The 21,466-nt window shown below is 40.1% G+C and overlaps 1 protein-coding gene across 2 annotated transcripts; it reads right to left on the bottom strand.

Moving 5' to 3' along the window:
• Positions 1 to 390: 390 nt before the first annotated feature.
• GSKIP (GSK3B interacting protein) lies at positions 391 to 21,438 on the bottom strand. Of its 2 annotated transcripts, XM_025869405.2 has the most exons (4): positions 21,314 to 21,435; positions 11,260 to 11,320; positions 4,902 to 5,160; positions 391 to 2,205 (listed from the first exon to the last, which is right to left on the bottom strand). In XM_025869405.2, exons 3-4 carry the CDS (start codon positions 5,157 to 5,159, stop codon positions 2,050 to 2,052), a joined length of 414 nt encoding a protein of 137 aa, XP_025725190.1. In that variant the 5' UTR covers position 5,160; positions 11,260 to 11,320; positions 21,314 to 21,435; the 3' UTR covers positions 391 to 2,049. The 2 variants fall into 2 exon arrangements, with proteins under 2 accessions (XP_025725190.1, XP_025725189.1); XM_025869404.2 differs by lacking the exon at positions 11,260 to 11,320 and having other exon boundaries at positions 21,314 to 21,438.
• Positions 21,439 to 21,466: the final 28 nt, after the last annotated feature.

Here is a 21,466-nt window from a genome sequence, read left to right as displayed (position 1 = left end):
ATAAGGGAGATTATGAAATTATTAGGTGAAACACAGAGCTAAACCCTATTTTCCTTTCTTGAATTACTGGTCAAGTTGAATATCTTTCAAGTGATTACTGGACATCTATATATTCTTTAGAGTTGTTTGATCATATTATATACCCATTGCTCTTGTTTTCTTACTGATTTGTAAGAGTTACTTATTTAGAGGCTTTTCCTTTTGGAAGGGAAATCAAGGCTTAATTTATCTGATTAGATTCTTTAAATAAGCTAGATGAAATGGAAGTTTTAGTAACTGTATAGTTTTATTAATGTCTTCTCTCTCTGTTCCTCTTTCGTAATGGTAGAAAGAGCAAATCACTTCACAGCAAAATGTAACTGCACGGAATTAAAAAATGGACGTGGAAGCTCCTGGAACCAGTCATTTATCACAAAGTGAACAATGTCAATTTTTGAACATACAATCACTTTTCTTCATACTTAACTTGAAATGAGTAAACAGAATTTTATTCAAACTTTACAAATATCCTTAACATTTATTTAGCCTGAGATTAAGCATGAAGAAATCCGACCTGCAGTTAGACTTTACTGCCCAAATAGTTAGCATCTGAAAATAAAGCTGCGAATGGACATGCATTTACCGAACATAGTTAAAGCACCCCGATGAACTCCGATGATGAATACTGACCCAACCGAACCTCAATGCGGTCTATGTGATCTTCAGAGCCTAAAAGTACCTATTACTTAATAATGATTAAGAAAAGTCTGCAAATGACAAATTACGAAGGTGTGTCCCGATGCAGAGTTTTACTTCATTTCTACAGCTGCTTTAGGTTACTACTAGAAAATCAACTCCCCAATCCTCAGTATTCAATATGTACTTGAAAACATGTAGCAGCATGGTACAATTCATTTTTATAAATATTAGTACCTGTAATAAAATATAAAAACAGAGCCTCCTTTTTTCAAATATTAAGTCTCTGAATGCTTCATTCATCCTTTGGTTTCAAACCCATACAATGCACGCATATTACAGCATATTACATTGTAGATTTCGCATGGAGACAGAACACTGTGCATCTGTTGGGGAAGGAGGAGGGCTATGGGAATACCAAAGCACTACTTTATAGAAAGGAAACATTGAGGCAAAAATACTTTCTGAATATATACTGTACATTATGTAAACAAACATTCATAATAAGAATCAACACAGGCCAAAATATTGTCTTCTAGGAAATCAGAATCTTCTTCCTTTTAAGTCACTCACACACACACACACACACACACACACACGCACGCACACACTGAAGATGCTTTTTTGTTAAGAAAAATGGAGCCTGTTCCTATATTTGCTTATGTGCTTAAATATCTTGGAAACAAGTAATTATTACATTCATTTGCTAACGGTTTGTCCTCTTAGTTGGCTGGCTGTTGCAAACAAGGAATACAGAACTATTATTCAGTACCTGTTTTCCATTTAATACTAGCTAAGTGATATATATATAATTAATTCATCTTTATCAATCCATATTAGTAATATAAATAGATTAAGTGAAGCAGTGAATTTCAAAATTTGTGCAGGGGAAACTAGTCGATAATTTGTTTCCAATAAGGCTAGTAGCAAAATAATTACTACAAAGTCAGTCCAAGCTAGTAGTAAACCCCTGATTTAGCAAGCTCAATCCAAGTATGAAGTTAGGTCATTTTAATTCCTGTATATTACTGTGCAAGTCTAGAATTTCCTATGCAAGAGAGAGGGCCGGCAGCATCAAAGTCCTGTAATAACAGAATGAAATACTGATTAGGTTTTGAAATGCAGAGATACTATATGAACAAATCTTAATGTCTTAATTACGGTGTCAAGCAATGGCCTCAATTCCCTTCATGAATCTGAAACTAAGAAAGACAATTCATTAATCAGTGATGTTTTGAGTCAGAAGCCTAAGCTTGAAGCAAGAAATGGACATAAAAACCAAAGATGCATTTTCTACTATGACCATATGCAAGTATTTCAAGCTTTATGTCAACATTTTGTACCAGCAGCCCCCTCTAGAAGGAAAAAGCATGATTATCCATCCCTCTTCAAAGCTTCCAGTCTTTGAAGGAGTGCGTTTCCAAATGCTTCCCGGTAGGCCGGGCTGAGGGTATCCAGCAACGAGTAGACCGTTTCATGATAGGGAGTGTGTAAGTGATCATCCACTTGGTCAAAAGCATAACCTACCACCTACAAGAGAAATGCAACAGTGAATCAAATAACTAGATTTAACTTGGTACAGAAGGCAAAAACCACGTGTTTACTGGGGCCGTTCTTTAATGACACGATTTCTCAATCGATAGTTAGAATATGCACATTTCTAAGCAACTGGAAACATACAGGAACACCACCAACAAAATGCCCTCTTTATCATCTTTTTCCTCAAAATGTAAAAGGTTCAGTTTACCTACTCCTGACTAAAAAGGAATGTCAGAAGGAATGTAAAAAGCTACAAAGAACTAGTATTTCATTTTCATAGACTGAAACATGCTTCTCTTTAATCCCACACCGACTGAGGATCAACCATAACAAGGCACCAGAAGAGATAATGTATCATCAGTCCATATTTTTATCATTATTTAAACTTTTATAAAGAGTTCTAAAAATTGTTTATAGTTTCAATCCTGCTTTACAATTAGTTACATTACTAATTTAACATTACTAACACATTATTTATCTGACAGGGAAACAAATGCTCAATTCTGTGAGATAAAAGGGAATGTTATTCTGTGTATGTGTATTTGTGTGTTTTCTTTAAGCACAGTGAAAGCTTTTGTCCCCAACAAGATCTATCCTGGTTCACCTGCACAGTGTTAGGGCAAAATCAACTTAGTTTTCGTTGATTTGACTAAAGCTTGTGAATTCCCTATATAAACTCTAATTTTTAATGACATCTATCCAAGAAGATGCAAGTTTATGTTAGAAGTAGTGGTGGTGTTGTTTTCCATGACAAGCAGAGGCAGACGTGTCAGGAGAATGAGTCACACCTCTTCAGAACCATGCTGTGTCACTGCACTTTCTCCGTGCATTCCAATTCTATTTGCCCCTCCTTTCCCTGCTAGTCTGTAGTCTTCCTAGTGGACAGGGATCATACCTTACTCATGGTTTGATTTCCAATTCCTGACTCAGGATAGTTGCTCAATAAAAGTTAACTAAGACTGCAAAAACAAACAAATACTGGATACCCACGTGCCGGGTTTTTAAGGGATCGAGATCTTTCTGCAAACTATTCATATAAGCATTCCCCAAATTCTTTTTAGTTTTTTTTTTTTTTTCCTAATCTCTAGGCTACAGATAAAAGAAGAAGGGACTAAGAGAGGTTGAATGACTTACCCAAGATCACTCAAATTCCTATGTTAGGCTTCTGACTCTGGTCAGAGCCCTTCCTACCTTCCCACAGTCATCTCAGAATTAATCAATGCAAGACTGAATTAATTTATGCAGGGTCATTTACCTCTACTTTTGATTTGTCTATTTCTACTTAAGATCCACTTCTACACACTGCACACTTTTAGCATAAGTTTAGGGATTTACGAAGGAGAGCACAAAGATTAGTTAATCTAGGTACTACTCCCAAAGCTAAGGAGCTACCGACTTGGCAGTTATGAGGGAACCGGAAGTAGTAAAGAGGCTAGTCTTGCAATTTACTTCAGTGCAGGTGACTGTCAACGAATACACAGGACACATGGTTCATATATTAAGCAAACTGAATCTAGTGAAATAAAAAGATGTCTATGTACTTGTTTAGTATTGTATGACATTCTTACTTGCTTAGGCCTTGCCCTGTACCTTATGATACTGTGCTACTTTGCGGGACTACTCTTAGGTATAGAAACAGAAAAGGCAGAGATCTTTGACCAAGACTGGTAAGTATTAAAGTCAAAACTAAATTTCGGAATTTCTAATACCTATTCCTTTGTTCAGGTAAAAAATTTTCCTAACAGTGAGTTTTGTTGTCTTATTTATTATTTTTTAAAGATTTTATTTTCAAGTAATCACTACACCCAAGGTGGGGTTCAAGCCTACAACCCTGAGATTAAGAGGCGCACGCTCCACTGACTGAGCCAGCCAGGCGCGCCCCAGTGAGTTTTGCTGTTTTAAATGATATGCTGCTTTTGGGTAGGGCTTTCTGCTATTCCAAAGTGAGGATTCTGGTTCAAAGTGTGCAGAGAGGTGACTCTGCCTAGGAAAGCTCACACGGAGGACAGGACACTCTTGCAAATTTGGAGGCCGAGTGTTCTGCCGTGACTTAGTTCTGACCCAACAGCTAGAGAACTGTGCAGTCAGGTGTGCTGTTTTAGGAGCAGAGACATTTTATAAGAGGTGAGAAAAGATCCTTTCAACACAATGATTGCAAAACTCACCCAGTGCACAGAATGCCTAATTTCGGCAGACATATTTAGCTACAGACAAGAAATAAATTAATTTGGGGGGTGAGGGTCAAAGCAAAGTAACACAGCAAATCCAAAGTTTTTTCTTTTTCAAAAAATCCAATTTCCCCATGTTGACCAAAGACTTTAGAATTAATAAGAACCCCTAGGGAAAAAAGTTTTCCTTACAAAACTCTTGGGGCGCCTGGGTGGTGCAGTCAGTTCAGTGTCTGCCTCTTGGTTTTCGCTCTGGATGTGATCTCAGGGTCATGAGATCAAGCCCCGAGTCAGGCTCCACGCTCAGCGTGGCATCTGCTTGAGATTCTCTCTCCCTCTCCCTCTGCCCCTCGCCCCTGCTCTCTCTTTCTCTAAAAACAAATAAATAAATCTTAAAAAAAAAAAATGTTGGAGCTGCAAGGTGTTGCGTTCTCAGTTAACACCCTTCCTTCCCCCACCCCCTCAAGTGGTAGAGACAGCAACATCTTTCTTCTTCCCCTAAAAAGAAAAGCGACTGACCCTTAGCCCTGCTTCAGTGAGCTCCAGGCAGTATCTGTTCCTTTCTCTTGTCTCCACATTGATATAGGCCACATCGTCGGCACAGCGCAGGTTTTTTGAGACAAACATGTTGTTAACAGCAAAGAGAACGTCATTTACAACTGCTTCGGCTTCTAGCTTCATGTCTTTCGTATCAGCTTCTTCAAAACCATTAAGCTCTGCATCTTCTTCAAACCCTGACATACTGCTCAGCTCCATGGGATTACAGTCTGTTTCCATTCTGCAAAGGAGTAGATATAAGACATGTTTATAGAGAGACATTCCAAATATTACTGTTTGATTAAAGGGAGCTATGCCTTAATAGAAAACATTAACTGGCTCACAACTTTTATGGAAAATATTGTCTAAAACCATTTTCAGTTTTACAGTTACAGAAGTGTACAAGTTTTCAAAAAAAAGATCCGTTTTCCACTCCTCCCCCAAAGGTTAATTGCCACAATGACACTAATTCAGAATATTAGTTTTCAGCTATTTCCAACAATGCCTCAGTAAAAATCTTAGTACATACTTCATTTTTTAAAAGATTTTATTTATCTATTTGACAGAGAGAGAGAGAGAGAGAGAGAGCACAAGCAGGGGAGAGAGGCACAGGGAGAGGGACAAGCAGACTCCCCGCTAAGCAGGGAGCCTGACGTGGGGCTCAATCCCAGGACCCTGGGATCATGACCTGAGCTGAAGGCAGATGCTTAACTGATTGAGCCACCCAGGTGCCCCCATACTTCTTTTTAATATGTAATATGTAGATATTTAAAATTGGAATTGTTGAGTCAAAGTGTATGCTCATTTTAACTTTCAACAGATATTGCTGATTCACCTTCACAAAAAGGCTGTACTGATTTATCCTCCATGAATAGAATATGAGGGCCTACACTTTTTCATTACCCTCTTTACAATCCTTGTTAATATTTGCCAATCTGAGAGGCAAAGAATGATGCCTCACTGTTGGAATATATATTTCTTTGATTAAACATCTTTCTGATATTTATACGGTATTCTTAGTTCCAAGATCATATAGCTGTAAAAAACTGAAACGGAAATGAACTCAGACCATTAAATCAGAATTCAAATCTTTACCTACTACAGTACATGACTTCTCAATGGCTTCTTTTATGACTTCTGGATTTGGGGTTTTGCTTATGAAGGCCTTCCCCACTCCCTGACTACATTTTAAAAACCTCTTGTCTTCTGAGTTCTCATTGTCTACATGTACAGATAACTTTCTGACCCACCTGGAATTTATTTTGTGTAGCTTTAATTTTGAAATGGATGGCTTACAGTCCCAACACCATTTACTGAATGACTGACTCATGTTTTTACCACTTCTCTGAACTGACCCAAATATTATAATTTGAAAAACATTATTTCTCAGGCTAACTCAATCCAGTATTACTGCCAGGTTGCTATGGAGTTCTAGCTTCTCTTCTGTGACTGGGGTAGCAGTGAGCATTGTTAAAATTCAAAATGTATGAATGAGAAAAGTTAGTGAATGTCAAATTACACTGGAATGTAGGCTTTTAAAGAAGAAAATATGCTTTCTTTTTAGCTGCAGGCTTTAAAAGTAAGTTTTCATTTCTCAAAAAAAAAAAAAAGATTTCATTTCTCTGAACTGGATTAAGCATCCATTGTCCTGAATGTAGTAGCACTCTTCAACTTGGCATGAGCATTTATGTAATTTTTCTATTATCTTAAAAATTCCATCTCTTTTTCTACAGTTACTGAAGTCAGTAATTTGTAGAATTGCCCTATTTGTAATATTAAAAATCCTCTAAGTTAGTGGTTTTTACCTTGGCCACTGACCCCACCTCAGAGAAAGTGAATCAAAATCTCTGGGGGATTTTTCTGCGTATTTTTTAAGTTCAGAGAATTCTACTGCTCTAAAATTATTCACAAAAATCTTAAGTAGTTCCTATAGCTGCACGTCATTTGCCATCATTAAAGGCAAACTATTTGCTAAAGGCAGTTGATGATAAACTTTGTCATTTCAAAAAATTGCATAGCAAATATACTAATAATATATTCCTCCAATCCTATTCCAACTAATGATATGTTTTAAGGCTCCTTTACCTTGTCTTCCATGGTACTTTACAGACTTAGTCACTCATTACTAGCAAGTTGATTATAAATTTATCTATTGCTGGAGCAATTTGTCAGATAAGTGGAATCTAATATTGATATATATATATGAAAATGAAAAATTTGTTTTTCTAAAATTTTCTACCTAACCCTAAAAATAATCATTATGCTCCTTAATATTATACTTGGTTTTGTGTATAAGAAAAGAGCCCTTTTTTTTTTTTTTTTACAGTCAGTTTTGAAGATTTTGAAATGGAACGGTCCATTGTAAGTCTCTTCACATCATGAATACCGAACATCTTTGTTTTGCTTAAGTGATCAAGGACCTCAATTATGGATGTCAGAAATAATAATCATTACATAAAAAGATGTTTATATGAGAAAGCTTGTTGACAAGCTTTTAAAGCAAGAGTCTAATTCACTGCAATTAGGACCTTAATAATGGAGAAAGACGAAGAATCCAACACCAGAATGGAAGAAACCCTCACAGGTCAGGAAAGTATGTCATCAAGCTGTGCTATGTAATAATTAACACCATGGGCAAAAACGACACAACTTTCCTAACTGCAAACTTTTAGAAGATTTTTCTAAAATGTCTTGGGGCACCTGGGTGGTGCAGTTGGTTGAGCATCTGACTCTTGATTTCGGCTCAGGTCATGATCTCAGGGTTGTGAGATCGAGCTCTATGTCGGGCTCTGTGCTGGGTGTGGAGGCTACTTGGGATTCTCTCTCTTCCCTCTGTCCCCCCTGGCCACCCATGCTGTGCTCGCTTTCTCTCTCTCAAAAACAAAAAAAGTCTTTATGATGCATAAAAAAAAGACACATTCAGAACTTCTGGTAATGATACATACACATGAAAACGATACATTTTAGTATTGAAGCACTATACCAGTTATTAACATTTTACACCAGTATTACTTCAAGATATTATAATTTATCTTTTATCTATTATAACAGGCTCTTGATTATTATCAATACCCTTTCCCTTTCCTAATAGCACCCAGATTTTCTTAGGGGAGTCGTAACGCCCCCTCCCCTGAGTAAAGTAATGAAACAAAATGAGATTGACTCCAATCCCGGCTAAAGACTGTCCTCCTCGACACAGGAATTCTTTCCAGTCACTCCAATCCAGAGCAGTTTGAGCACACAGCTCCAAGTGTTCCTGGTAGCCATCCTGAGATGGGGAAACTAGCCCAAGGATGATGCTGACAGTGGGAAAGAACAGAGCCAAGAGATTCACAGGGAAATGGAGCCAGAGTCCTGACAACTGCCTGACCTTCACATTTTCCAGTTATTGAATCCAACAAATTCCCATTCTTTTACTGGCAACTGAAAGCATCCTAATTGATTTAGAAGCCAACCCAAAATGAAAAGTAGTGATTGACCTAGCTCTTCAAGAGCTTAATGAAAGTAAAGAGATTTAAAAAATGGAAATCTGGTATTTTTGTGCCTGTCATGCTGAAAGTGCTTCATAAAAGCTCTGTAGAAAGTGCTTATCAATACATGTCTCTATTAGTTTCTTATTGCTGCTGTAACAAATCACCACAAACCCTGTGGCTTAAAACAACACAAATTTATTTTCTTATAATTCTGCTGGTAAAAAATCTAGAATCCAGGTAGCAGCAGGGATGCATTACTACTGGAGACCTCAGAGGAGAATGTTTCCGTGCCTGTTCTAGCTTCTAAAAGCTGACTGTATTCCTTGGCTCATGGTCCCTTCCCCACCTTCAAAGCACATCACTACATTCTCTGGTTCTGTGATAACACCTTCTTTTTCTGACTTTCGACATGGGCACCCCTTTTACAAGGACTCTTGTGTCTACACTGGGCCTACCTGGACAATCCAGGATACGTCCCGTTCAAGGTCCCAAAATTAATCCAACCTGCAAAGTTCCTTTTATCATATAAGGTAACACATTCAGTTTCTGGGGATTAAAACATAGACATCTTTGGGGGCCATTATTCTTTCTACCACAGTGTCTGTACCGTATTAGCAGGAAAGGAGTATGAAGGCAGTCAAAAGAGACTTTACTTTCTGACCTTCCTTTTTGGAAGCTGTAATTTATTTTTAATAAACACACTGGACGGAGAATGTACAGTACCAGGCAGTTTACATGGTTTTCTTAAAAGGCGGCCCAGAGTACTTGCCAAGCTTAATGCCTTCTTTGGAAAGGTTCCTTAACAATAGTTTCATGCTTTGTATTCTGTAACTCCAGGACCATCATCACAGCAAAATGTACTGGCGATGGTGTTTCATTTAAAGGTACCATCTCAAGGCTGGCAAGGGGTCTATAAATTATCCTGAATTAAGAGCTCTGTCCAGCTACTTGATTCTGGGTGGTGACTGGCCTATCCGATTAGATCCTCTCTTGAGGAGATTGGACACAGAGCTTTGAAGGCACCGCCAAACACGAAGGCAGCTGGTGGTGAGAGTGCTGGAGCTACAGCAGTAGACCACACAGCAACAGGGGGGCTTTATCAATGGGACACTAAAGAAATGGCTTCTACATTTCTGATGATGCATCCCAGGAACGAAAAATACTGTGAGCAGATACCTCATGTTATGTATATTTATTTACATACACATTCTACCACAATACATTTAATTTAAACAGAAGACAAAATATGAACTATACACTTATTTTCTCTTACTTCTCAATGGATTATCTTGTGTACCTGACTGTGGAGGCCTGCACCATAGAGGATGAGGAAATGTGTGCCCATTCCAGGGTAGGGACACTACTAGAATTACTCTTGACACATTAGGGCTGCTGTCTGGTTACGGGAATGGCTCTCTCATCAGTATGAATCTGGTAAAAATCCTTGGTTTCCCTTTCTGCAGGCAAAACAATTTATCATTATATAACACATTCTAGACCAACAGAACTTTGTGCAATGACGGAAACATTCTTTATCAGCGCTGTCCAAGACAGTAGCTACCAGCTCCCGGTTAGAGTGACTGAGTTACTGAATTTCAAATTCCATTTAATTTTCATTCATCTAAGTTTATTTATTTTATTCATTTATTTATTTTTTAAAAAGATTTTATTTATTTATTTAGAGAGAGACACAGCGAGAGCAGGAACACAAGCAGGGGGAGTGGCAGAGGGAGAAGCAGGCTTCCTGCAGAGCAGGGAGCCTGATGTGGGGCTCGATCCCAGGACTCTGGGATCATGACCTGAGCTGAAGGCAGATGCTTAACAAATGAGTCACCCAGGTGCCCCCATTCATCTAAGCTTAAATAGCTAATGGCTCCTGCACCAGATAGCATGGGTACAGATCTTTGTGAATACTTGTAGATAACATGATAAGGAAGAAAGTTTATATTACGGTTGAAAAACAATCAGTAGATAAAAAGATACTAAATTATTTTACGTATGAGTAGCAAGATCTGGAAATACATGTTAGAAAAATACATTTTTTAAAAGATTTTATTTGAGAGAGGGAGAGGGAAGGGGGAGAGAGGGGGAGGGAGAGAGAGAGAGAGAGAGAGACACAGAGAGAGAGAGAGAGAGAGGTGGGGAGAGGCAAAGGGAGAGGGAGAAGCAGACTTCCCGCTGAGCAGGGAGCCTGATGTGGGGCTCGATCCCAGGACCCTCAGATCATGACTTCAGCTGAAGGCAGATGCCCGACCGACTGAGCCACCCAGGCACCCCCAGAAAAAATATTTTCAATCTTAGCTACTCTACGGAGGGGAATTAACCATCTTGTTTCAAATGGTAAAAAGTAATGAATTACTTCTTATGTTTTGTGATCTTGTCAATTTAGACTCTAAGCTTATTAATTATCATATATCATAATTATCAAATATAACCCGTGTACCTATATATCCAGCATTTCTCTAAGCATCAGAATACTAATTAAAGGTGTCTACTGGTGGGGCACCTGCGTGGCTCAGTTGGTTGAATGTCCAACTCTTGATTTCGACTCAGGTCATGACCTCAGGGTCCTGGGATTGAGCCCTGTGTTGGGTTCTGCACTCATGGGGAGTCTGCTTGAGATGCTCTCTCTCTCCCTCTCCCTTTCGTTTGCACTCTCTCTCTAAAATAAATAAATCTTAAAAAGAAAAAAGACGTCTACTGGTATTATAGCTTAACTTGGGAAATAAGGCAAGCACAAGAAATATGTACATAAATATTAACGCTATGCACATGCATCATAATTATAACCTAAGAAGTGTACTTAATTGCGAGTGGCAGATAATTAAAGAAAGCAATGATGTGTTTTGGCCCTACTACAAACTTACCACTAAACTTGTATGAACCTGGGCTGGCCATGTAACCTCACTGGACTCATGGTTTTTTCACCTATAAAGTAAGGGGAATAGACAAGAAGTTCTTTATTGTTCGTGAGACCTCTGACATTCTGTGATCTATGACATAATTGTCAGTTATGATGGGGCTTGACTTTGACTCATGGAACAGGTCAGTCAAAACTGGTCTTGAATGAGCACAAGTGAAGTTATGGATAAAGCAGAAAGGACTTGAGAGTTGTGAAGAATTCTTCATAGGGAACGAAGCATAAACAAGAGTCTGCACGGGGTGTGGCAGCGATTCTAAGGAGACCAGCCTAACTAGTCTAATGCAAGGACAATGTTGAGAGAGGAATGATACAGATGGCCCAATGTGAAGTGTGCTGCTACCCAGACAGGAGAACTTGATTTAGATAGAATAGCCTCTTTCAAGGTCTTTGTAAATGGTAATAGCCAACAGTCTTTATATTTAAAGTGGGCTTCTTTTAGGTAGCATATAGTTTGGTCCTGCTTTTTTATTCAATCTGGCAATCTTTACCTTTTAACTGTAGTGTTTAGACCATTTATATTTAACATGACTACTATAATTATTGATGTGGTTACTATTTTGCTCTTTTCTATTCATGCCATCTGTATTCTCTTCCTTTTCCTTATTTTTCTGCCTACTTTTGGACTGACCACTTTTCAGTATTCTAATTTATGCCCTTTGGTGGCTTATGAACTCCGTTGCATGTTTTTATTGGTTACTTTAGTTTATACTATACACATCTTTATGACAGTCTACCTTCAACCTTGAAGTGATATTATACCACTTCACGTATGGCATGGAGCATAAGAAACTTGCAAGAGTGTACCGTATAGCCTTTGTGCTACTTTTGTCATATTTTACTTCTACATGTTAGAAACTTCATAATACATATTACTTGTTTTAAACAATTTTTCAGTGATTTAGGTAATAAATATTTTGGGATGCCTGGTGGCTCAGTTGGTTAAGTGTCTGCCTGTGGCTCAGGTCATGATCCCAGGGTCCTGGCATTGGGTTCCTTGCTCAGTGGGGAGCCTGCCTCTCCCTCTGCCTGCTGCACCCCCTGCTTGTGCTCGCTCTGACAAATAAAATCTGTTAAAAATTATTTTTAAAAAAGTATTTTATATTTAACCACATAATTACTATTTCTGGTGCTCTGCATTCCTTTGTGTTTATTTACATTTGCATCTATGATCTGTTTCATATTCCTCTGCCTGATGGATTTCCTTTAACATTTCCTGCAGTGCAGGTCTGCTGTTAATGAATTCTTTCAGCTTGTGTATATCTAAACAAGTCTTCCTTTCACCTTCAGTTTTGAAAGATATTTTTGCTGGGTATAGAAACCTGGGTTGACAGTCCTCCACCCCCTTCAAGATTTTAAAGATGTCTCTCTACTATTATTTTGCTTACATTATTTCCCATGAGAAATCTGATGTCATCACTGTCTCTGTTCCTCTAGGTGTAGTTTTCCTGGTTTCTTTTGCTTGGGGTTCATGGAGTCTCTTGCATGTGTGGGTTTATACAGTTTTTAACAAATTTGGAAAATTTTTGGCCATTATTTCTTCAAACATTGATCTGTCCCTCCTCTCTTTGGGGACTCAAATTTCTTGAGTATTACTCTAGGTGAAGTTGTCCTACTTTTTTCCCCCTCAACGCTTTTAGTCTCCTCTTCTACTGGTACGTCTTCAAATTCACTAATCTTTTCTTCTGCAGTGTCTTATCTCTTCTACCTGAGTCTTTTTAAAAAAACATATTTTCCACATCTCTACTACTTAATTTGCTCAGTCTTTTCTCAAGCTTTTTAAACATATGACATGGTGCTTTAATGTCCTCTACTAATTTCATGGTTATTTCTGGCTTAATTTCAATTTATAGATTTTTCTTACTGTGGGATGTATACTGCTGCTTTGTATGCCTGATAATTTTTGATTGGATGCCAGACAATGTGTTTTTTACCTTTTACAGTCCTGGCTATTTTAATACTCCTGTAAGTATTATTTAGCATTCTTCTGGGATACAGTTATCTGGAAACAGCTTTATCCTTTTGGGTCTTGCTTTTAGACTTAAGGCAGTATCAAAGCTACATTTAGTTTCTGGTTAATTTTGACCCACTCTGGAGTCAAAAACCATTCTGAATATTCTGATGTCCTGTGGATTATGAGGGTTTGCCATTTTCAGTGATAGGAACAGGAACTTCCCTGGTGCTGTTTGAGAGTTCTGAAAATTCCTCTAATTTTTTTGGGTAGTTTCCTCACGCCTATGTGTTGATTAGTATTCAGTTGCAGGCTGCAGGAGGATTTCCTTGCTCTTGGAAGCTATGGAAATATACAGAGCTCTCTTAATTTCTAATACTCTGTCCTAGCTGACTTGGCCTTCCTGAACTCCTAGCTCTACATATTCAACTCAGCAAGACTACTGGGCTCTACCCAGGTTTCCTCTCCCAGTGCCCTGCCTGGAGATCTCTAGGCAGTAAGCTAGGGCAATGGGCTCACCGCATTTGTTTCTTGCCTCCCAGGGATCAGTGTCCTTCATTGTCCGATGCCCAAAGTCTTAAAAACCTTTACTCCCCATATATTTCTGCCCACTTTCTTACTGTTTCAGGTGGAAGGGTAAATCGGGGCCCCGTCCCTCTGTTTCTGCCAGGAGTGCACAACCCAGTAACCAGTTTTGAGCTAATTTTGCAATCTTATTTCATCAGTTTTTCTTTCAGTGATTTTAGGCTCTCCCATATATATATTTTTTAAGATTTTATTTTTAAGTAATCTCTACACCCAACATGGGGCTCCAACTCAAGACCCTGAAACCAAGAGTTGCACATTCCACTGACCAAGCCGGCCAAGGTACTCCTCTCCCATATTACTTTGGATCAACTTTACCACCTTGCCAGTTCCTTCATTAATGGGTTAAATACATTTTTAAAAATTTTGAGTATAGTTTACACAAAATGTTAAATTAGTTTCAGGTGTACGACTTAGTGATTTGACAAGTTCATATATTATGCTGTGTTCACCACCAAGTATAGCTACCCTCTGTCCTGTTACATAGCTATTACAATTATCATTAACTATATGCCTTAGGTGTGCCTTTTATTCTCATGACTTATTCATTACATAGAGTTAAATACATTTTTGACACATGCTTACTATGTCTGTATAAGACCAGTGTTTCTAACTTATTTTAAGATTTTATTTGACAGATAGGAGAGAGACAGCAAGAGAGGGAACACAAGCAGGGGAAGTGGGAAAGGGAGAAGCAGGCTTCCTGCTGAGCAGGGAGCCCGATGTGGGGCTCGATCCCAGGACCCTAGCAGATGCTTAACAACTGAGCCACCCAGGCGCCCCCCCATGTTTCTAACTTAAAAAAAAAATTGTACTTTGACATTACAGGTGACCCTTGAACAACATGGGTTTGAACTGCATGGTTCCACTTATATGCAGAATTTTTTCAATAAATACAATGTTGTACTGTAAATGTACTTTCTCTTACAATTTTTTAAAAAGATTTATTTATTTTAGAGTGCGCACTGGGTTGGGGAGGAGAGGCAGAGGGAGAGAGAATCTTATGCAGACGCTACCTTGAGCAGGGAGCCCCACAAAGGGTCTAATCCCATAACACTGAGATCATGACCTGAGCCGAAACCAAGAGTCGGAGGCTTAAACGACTATGCCACTCTCTTCCTTATACTTTTCTTAATAACATCTTATTTTGTTGTTAAGAATATAGTGTATAGGGCGCCTGGGTGGCTCAGTTGGTTGGGCGACTGCCTTCGGCTCAGGTCATGATCCTGGAGTCCCGGGATCGAGTCCCACATCGGGCTTCCTGCTCAGTGAGGAGTCTGCTTCTCCCTCTGGCCCTCTTCCCTCTCGTGCTCTCTCTCTCATTCTCTCTCTCTCAAATAAATAAAACCTTAAAAAAAAAAGAATATAGTGTATAATGCATGAAACATACAAAGTATGTGTTATCTGGCTGTTCATATAAGTGGTAAGGCTTCTGATCAACAGTAGGCTATTAGTTAAAAGAGTTTGGGGAGTCAAGAGGTATACTTGAAAAAAAAAGTTATACTTGGATTTTCAACTGCAGGGGAATTGGTGCCTGCACTGTTCAAAGTTCAGCTGTACTTTCAGACTTTTAGTTCTTCAAAATTCAGGTTAGACACATTTATTTCAAGATTCTATATCTGATCTCAAGAAAGAGTTAATCACTATATCCTTCTTCCTTTGCATTAGTACTCCTGTAGGTTTTCGTACTTCATTGCAGACCAGGGCCTCTGATACATTACCAGCACAGGGTCACATATAAGGCAGGTCTTCACTGAATATATATTTTTTAAGTTTATTTATAATCTATACCCAACATGGGGCTCGAACTCACCACCCTGAGATTAAGAGTCACATGCTCTACCAATTGAGCCAGCCCGGCGTCCCTTCACTGAATATTTTCTCAATGAATAAACCAAAGAAAAAATATGAACTCTGCTTCTCAAGCTGTGATACTTGGCCCTGTGACAAGGGGCATACAAAGCCCAGGATAAACACTGTAGACATTCCCCCCAAATACACATCACTGGTATAGTAACAATATTATGAAGTAGGATGCAAAATTGCCTAAAACTTTAGAGCAAATGGAGGTGTTAGGCCATGCCCTCTTCAGGTTATGCCTCCACACCCCTAGGGTTTCCTCTGCCTCTGATAAAAATATTTGAGTGAAAAGTAAAAGAAGTAAGAAGATTCATGAAACTCGTTATCAAGATATTGATTACTAAGTTCTTTATTCCCTACCTTTTAATTTTTTATCTTCTAATTTTTCTATGGCAAAAAGAAAATGTATTATGTTTGTAGTAAGACAAGTGATGAAAATGTGATATACTGGAAAGTACAAGAAATAGAAGCAGAAACATTCTTCTTAAAGAAGACAAGCTATTGAGATAGTTAAAGTAACTGGTAGCTTCAGTTTCAATTGGAATGAGAGGTTTGAATTTATCTGCATTTCAAACAAGAGTTTTGAAAGTAAAGATGAAATCAAGTTGATTAATTATAATTAGCAACATTTAGAAATTAGCCAAAGCTAAAGCCAGTTTAATCTTTATTTTCTGTTAACATAACACATAATCTGTTTTCAATAGCTCTAAGATGTGTTTTGAAATTAAAAATTTTATTTATTTTTTAAAAAATTTTTAAAAAGATTTTATTTATTTGAGAGAGAGAGAACAAGAGAGAATGAGGCGGACGCTTAACCAACTGAGCCACCCAGCCGCCACCAAAATTTTAAAACTTAAAATTGGAATCATCATATGTTACAAACATACAGTATTTGTAATTCAAATAAAAATGGTATATTTTTTCCATTTATACACTGATTCATAAAATTACTCTGTACCCTACTTCCAACAGTGACAGAGACACATATACATGACTGAGTAATAACAAATCAATTATGGAGGGAGCTAACAGTGAAGAAACATACAGATGCTGTCAATTTGAGAAGCCTTGTAAACTGTAAATAAGCAGTGATACTACACCCCTATAAACAACCTTTCCTTCAAATGAGAAATTATAAATGAGATTCTAAGAAAAGACTCAAAAAATGGAATGCTTTAAAAAACGCTCCAGGCATTAGTTTTTTGTTTCCATGTAATCCTCTAGGTTACACAGAGGACTGGGTACTATATTTAATATAAAGTATATTATAAGCAAAAATAAGACAAATCAATATCTAAAGAGGCATAAAATAGAAAACCCCTCTGCTTTCCATTTCGACTCTAAATTGGCTCCCTACCAGGTTGTGAGCAATATTCCATTGCTAGCACCTTCAAAAAATTGGAATACCTTACGGGTGCTCTTACTCTGGTAGACTGCATCACCTTGTAGAAAGTTTCCAAAAGGATTCCTTAGAGTATCATACATCATTATTTAGGAACCAGCTTTTTTTTTTTTTTAAAGGATCTTATTTATTTATTTGACACGAGAGAGAGAGAGAGAGAGAGAGAGAGAGAGAGAGAGAGAGCACGCACAAGCAGAGGGAGCAGCAGAGGGAGAGGGAGAAGCAGACTCTCTGCTGAGCAGGGAGCTCAATCCCAGTATCCTGGGATCATGACCTGGGCCGAAGGCAGATGCTTAACTGAGTGAGCCACCCAGGAGCCCCTAGGAACCAGCTCTTACTTCATCTGTGGGTATAATTTTTGGGCTATGTTAGTGTTCTGGAGGATTGATGAACTGAATATCAAGGTATTTATCACTAAGTTCTTTATTCTCTACTTGATTTAATACTTTGTTGTTTCATCACAAATTTACAGCATCAAAGAGTGAAAAAAGACTGCAGATTTTGGGACGCCTGGGTGGCTCAGTCGGTTAAGCGTCTGCCTTCGGCTCAGGTCATGATCTCAGGGTCCTGGGGGCGAGTCCCACCTCGGGCTCCCTGCTCAGCGAGGAGCCTGCTTCTCCCTCTGCTTGCTACTCCCCCTGCTTGTGCTTCCTCTCTCTCTCCCTACTAAATAAATAAAATCTTAAAAAAAAAAAGACTGTAGATTTGTCCTTGATGACAACAGTTTAATATACATAGCATGACAAAAGAATAGAAGCAGGGGTGCCTGAGTGGCTCAGTCGGTTAAGTGTCTGGTTAAGGTCACCATCTCAGGGTCCTGGGTTGGAGCCCTGCATCAGGCTCCCTGCTTAGGGAGTCTGCTTCTCCCTCTCCCTCTGCCCACCTCCCAACTCGTGCTCTCTCTCTCAAAGACATAAAATCTTAAAAAAAAGAATAGAAGCAGAATGATTTCAAGAGCAGTATACAGATTTCCAATTTTCACTTTGAGACTGACTTTACAGGTGACATCCCAACAGTCAGCAGAGGGCTAAAATGCACTATCTTAATCAGGATGACTTTTTATTTTTATCATGTATCACAGTCTGGAAAATGCTCTCAATATGAAGAAGAAGTGGCCAGCCAGGAGGTGCGGTGGTTAAAGGGTCTCGAACATGGCAAGAATCTCAGCTCTGCTACCTACTCTGGGACTTGGGGCAAGATCCTTGAATCTCTCTGGTCACACATTCTTCCTCTCTAAAACAAAGCTAACCACAGCATCACTTAATGGAATACCACAAGTACATATGGAAGGTGCTAAGCTCAAGAAATATTATGTTTATTATTATATATTAAAAAGATCGTTAAAGAAGAGCGGACCCTGAAACTCAAGCCATTTAACTCTGAGTTTGGTGCTTTTTACATCATGTAAAGTGCTGTGGCTGCTGCTGTCTTGTACAGGTTCCAGAACCGTGCCCTAATCATCATATTCCTGTTACCTCAGGTGCAAGTCTCAAAAGGCCAAAGCATGTCATCCATTTTTCTTTTGTTTCACACATTAACATGGATTTCTTTGAAGGATGTACATAGCTCTGGTATGTAACTTCTAACCTGTCACTTCAAAGCCTTTTACAGAATTCTTAAAAAGTTGACAGTGTTTGGTTGAGAATTTTTCTTCACCTTCCTCATTTAATTAACACTAGGGGTTAACATTTTGTGATAGTACTCTGTCTTTGATAAAACACAAAAATAGCGCTGTGATTTAGGATGAGTTCATACCCTATTTGAGCTAAAGGTATAATAATGCTAGGTCCTAAGCCTTAACATTTATGCTGACATCCTCCTAGAAAGCATAAAACATACAAGGCAACACCTGTAACACTCGAAGGGAGCATGTTTGTTATTATAAAATCTTCTGATTTTTATTTTCTTTTCCTGATATTTGAAATTTCAGGCATTCCATGGACAGCCTGAATGCAATTCTCTATTTCAAAGGAAATCACTTAACATTTGTACTTGAAAGAAGTCAATTGTATCCATTTGTCAAAAGTACAGTTACCTAGAAAGAGCTGGTTCCTAGGGGCTCCTGGGTGGCTCACTCGGTTACTTACAAAGCCTATTCTAATTCCCTGCCAGATGAGATTTCACCTTTTCATCACTTTGTTTATACTCCATTTATGGCAAATGTAATTATTATTCATAAACATGTCTTACTTATCATCTTCAAAATATATCCAGAATCTCCTGCTTCTTACTACCTTGACCACAACTACTCTAGTTCAAGTTCCTGCCTGGGGCTGCCTGGATTCCTGCAATAATCTCTAACTGGTCTGGCCTTTTCTCCTTTGGTCCTCCCACTTCCACAACGCAGTTAGCATGATCCTGTATAAACTCAGGCCACATTATGTCACTCCTCTTCCTCGAACCCGTTCACCTACCCAGAGTTAAAGGCCAAAGTCCTTATAGGGCCCTATAGGGACTGTCCCCACCCAAGCCCCCAGCTTTTCCTCCTCTTTACTTCACACCCCGCTGATGTTCCTTGAACTCACCAAGCATGCCCTTGCCATAGGGCCTTGCACTTGCTGTTCCCTTGCCATGGAAAATAACATGTCTTGCTCCCCAGGGTTCTCCAAGACTGCTAAAACATCACCTTATTAAGTAAGAGAGGCCTTCTCTTACCCCTCTGTATAAAAGTGGCAAATCTCTTCCCTCTCCATTCTCTTTATATCACTTTACTTTCTTTCTACAGCACTTACCAGCACATGGCCTACCGTATATTGAATTATTATTATTTTTTTTAAAGATTTTATTTATTAATTTGAGAGAGAGAGAATGAGAGATAGAGAGCACATGAGAGGGGGGAGGGTCAGAGGGAGAAGCAGACGCCCCACTGAGCAGGGAGCCCGATGCGGGACTCGATCCCGGGACTCCAGGATCATGACCTGAGCCGAAGGCAGTCGCTTAACCAACTGAGCCACCCAGGCGCCCCCGTATATTGAATTATTGTCCGTTTCCCTTCCCTTCAAAAAATGTAAGCTCCATGAGGCCAGGGACTTAATCTGTTCATTGCTCTACCCCGTGCCCGGCACATGGCAGGCAACAAATATTTACTGAATAAAGGAATGGCCCTTTCACCATAGAACATAAACTCTTTGAATTCTTTTCTACCTTTTCCACATCACCAACTGTGAAGACCTTCATTTAAAGGGCCCCCTTAACAAATATTTTTCAATGAACGAAGAGTAAGTGAACTGAAGTTACTGAGAATGCTTGGGACCAATCTACAGAGAATGAGGGGTACCAACAATCTAAGCAACTACACACACCAGAGAGCACACTGGTTCTCAAATGCAAAGGTGGTTGTGGAAAGGGGAACCGGCATCTGTCAACACTTCCGGGCTGTCTTGGTGGAAGTTACCCACGTTATCTATAAAATCTCCTGAAGCCCGTTGTCCTAATTCGCTAACCCTAATTAAACCTTCTGTACCGGTGCTCTGTTTAGGTTCGTCCCCTACTCAAACTCGTCTAGTCTGGATTTTAACCCGGGGCATCTGGCCTCCAGGGCACCGAACGCCGGCACGCTGGCCTTTCCGGGTTGACCAAGTTAAAGGGCAGCTCGGCTTCTGCAGGAGCTGCCCCCTAAAAGGCAGAAATACGATGGCGCAGATTCCCAGAGCAGCACAAGTACTTCGCTCAGGTTTCCACGGGGTCCGGAGGCTCTGGCATCGAGCAGAGAAAGCAGTTCTGCCCACAAATGGCTCCACAACTCAAGTTTCCCGGTGGCCGGTGCAGCACACCCAGCACGAAGGAAGCGCTCTGTAAACTGCAAGCCGCTAGGCAAACAGTACGGAAGATGAAGCTTTGGAAACAATACCCGAAAGAGGCGGGGGACGAATAACTTGCTGACAATGGGCACCGGTCAATACTGGGGGGGCCGGGGGCGCGGTGGCGGGAAGGACCGAGAGATGCTGCAGCCCCCCCGCCCGGGGCCGGTGGCGCTCCGAGCGCCCGTTTCCGGGGTCGGGGTCCCAGGTGACCGGACGCCCCAGGCCAGAGGCGCCCCCAGACCCCTGTCAACCCGGGCACCGGGCCCCTTCCGCCGTCGCGCCCCACGGCCCGGTCCGCTGCGCCGCGTCCCGCTCGCAGGACTCGCAGGACCCCCAGGCCGCCCTCGAGCCTCTCTTGGCGGCCGGCCGCCCGCCCGCCGCCTCCCCCGCGGCGACTCACCTGCGCGCGCCCCGCGTCCTCCTCTTCCTCCCTCCGGAGGCGTCTGGAGCCGACCCGCGGCGCCGTCCCGCCTCCCGCCCTCGCCCCGCCCTCTCGGAGCCGGAACCGCTCCCTTCAGGGCCCTTCTCCCCGCCTCCTCAGCCCTAGTGTGGC

The sequence above is a fragment of the Callorhinus ursinus genome, unplaced genomic scaffold, assembly GCF_003265705.2.
Source record: "Callorhinus ursinus isolate GAN/ISIS: 27379988/994484 unplaced genomic scaffold, GSC_fseal_2.0 scaffold8, whole genome shotgun sequence".
Taxonomy (NCBI): Eukaryota; Metazoa; Chordata; class Mammalia; order Carnivora; family Otariidae; genus Callorhinus; species Callorhinus ursinus.
Note: the sequence above shows the minus strand (reverse complement) of the source record. Positions and strands in the feature narration are given on the sequence as shown.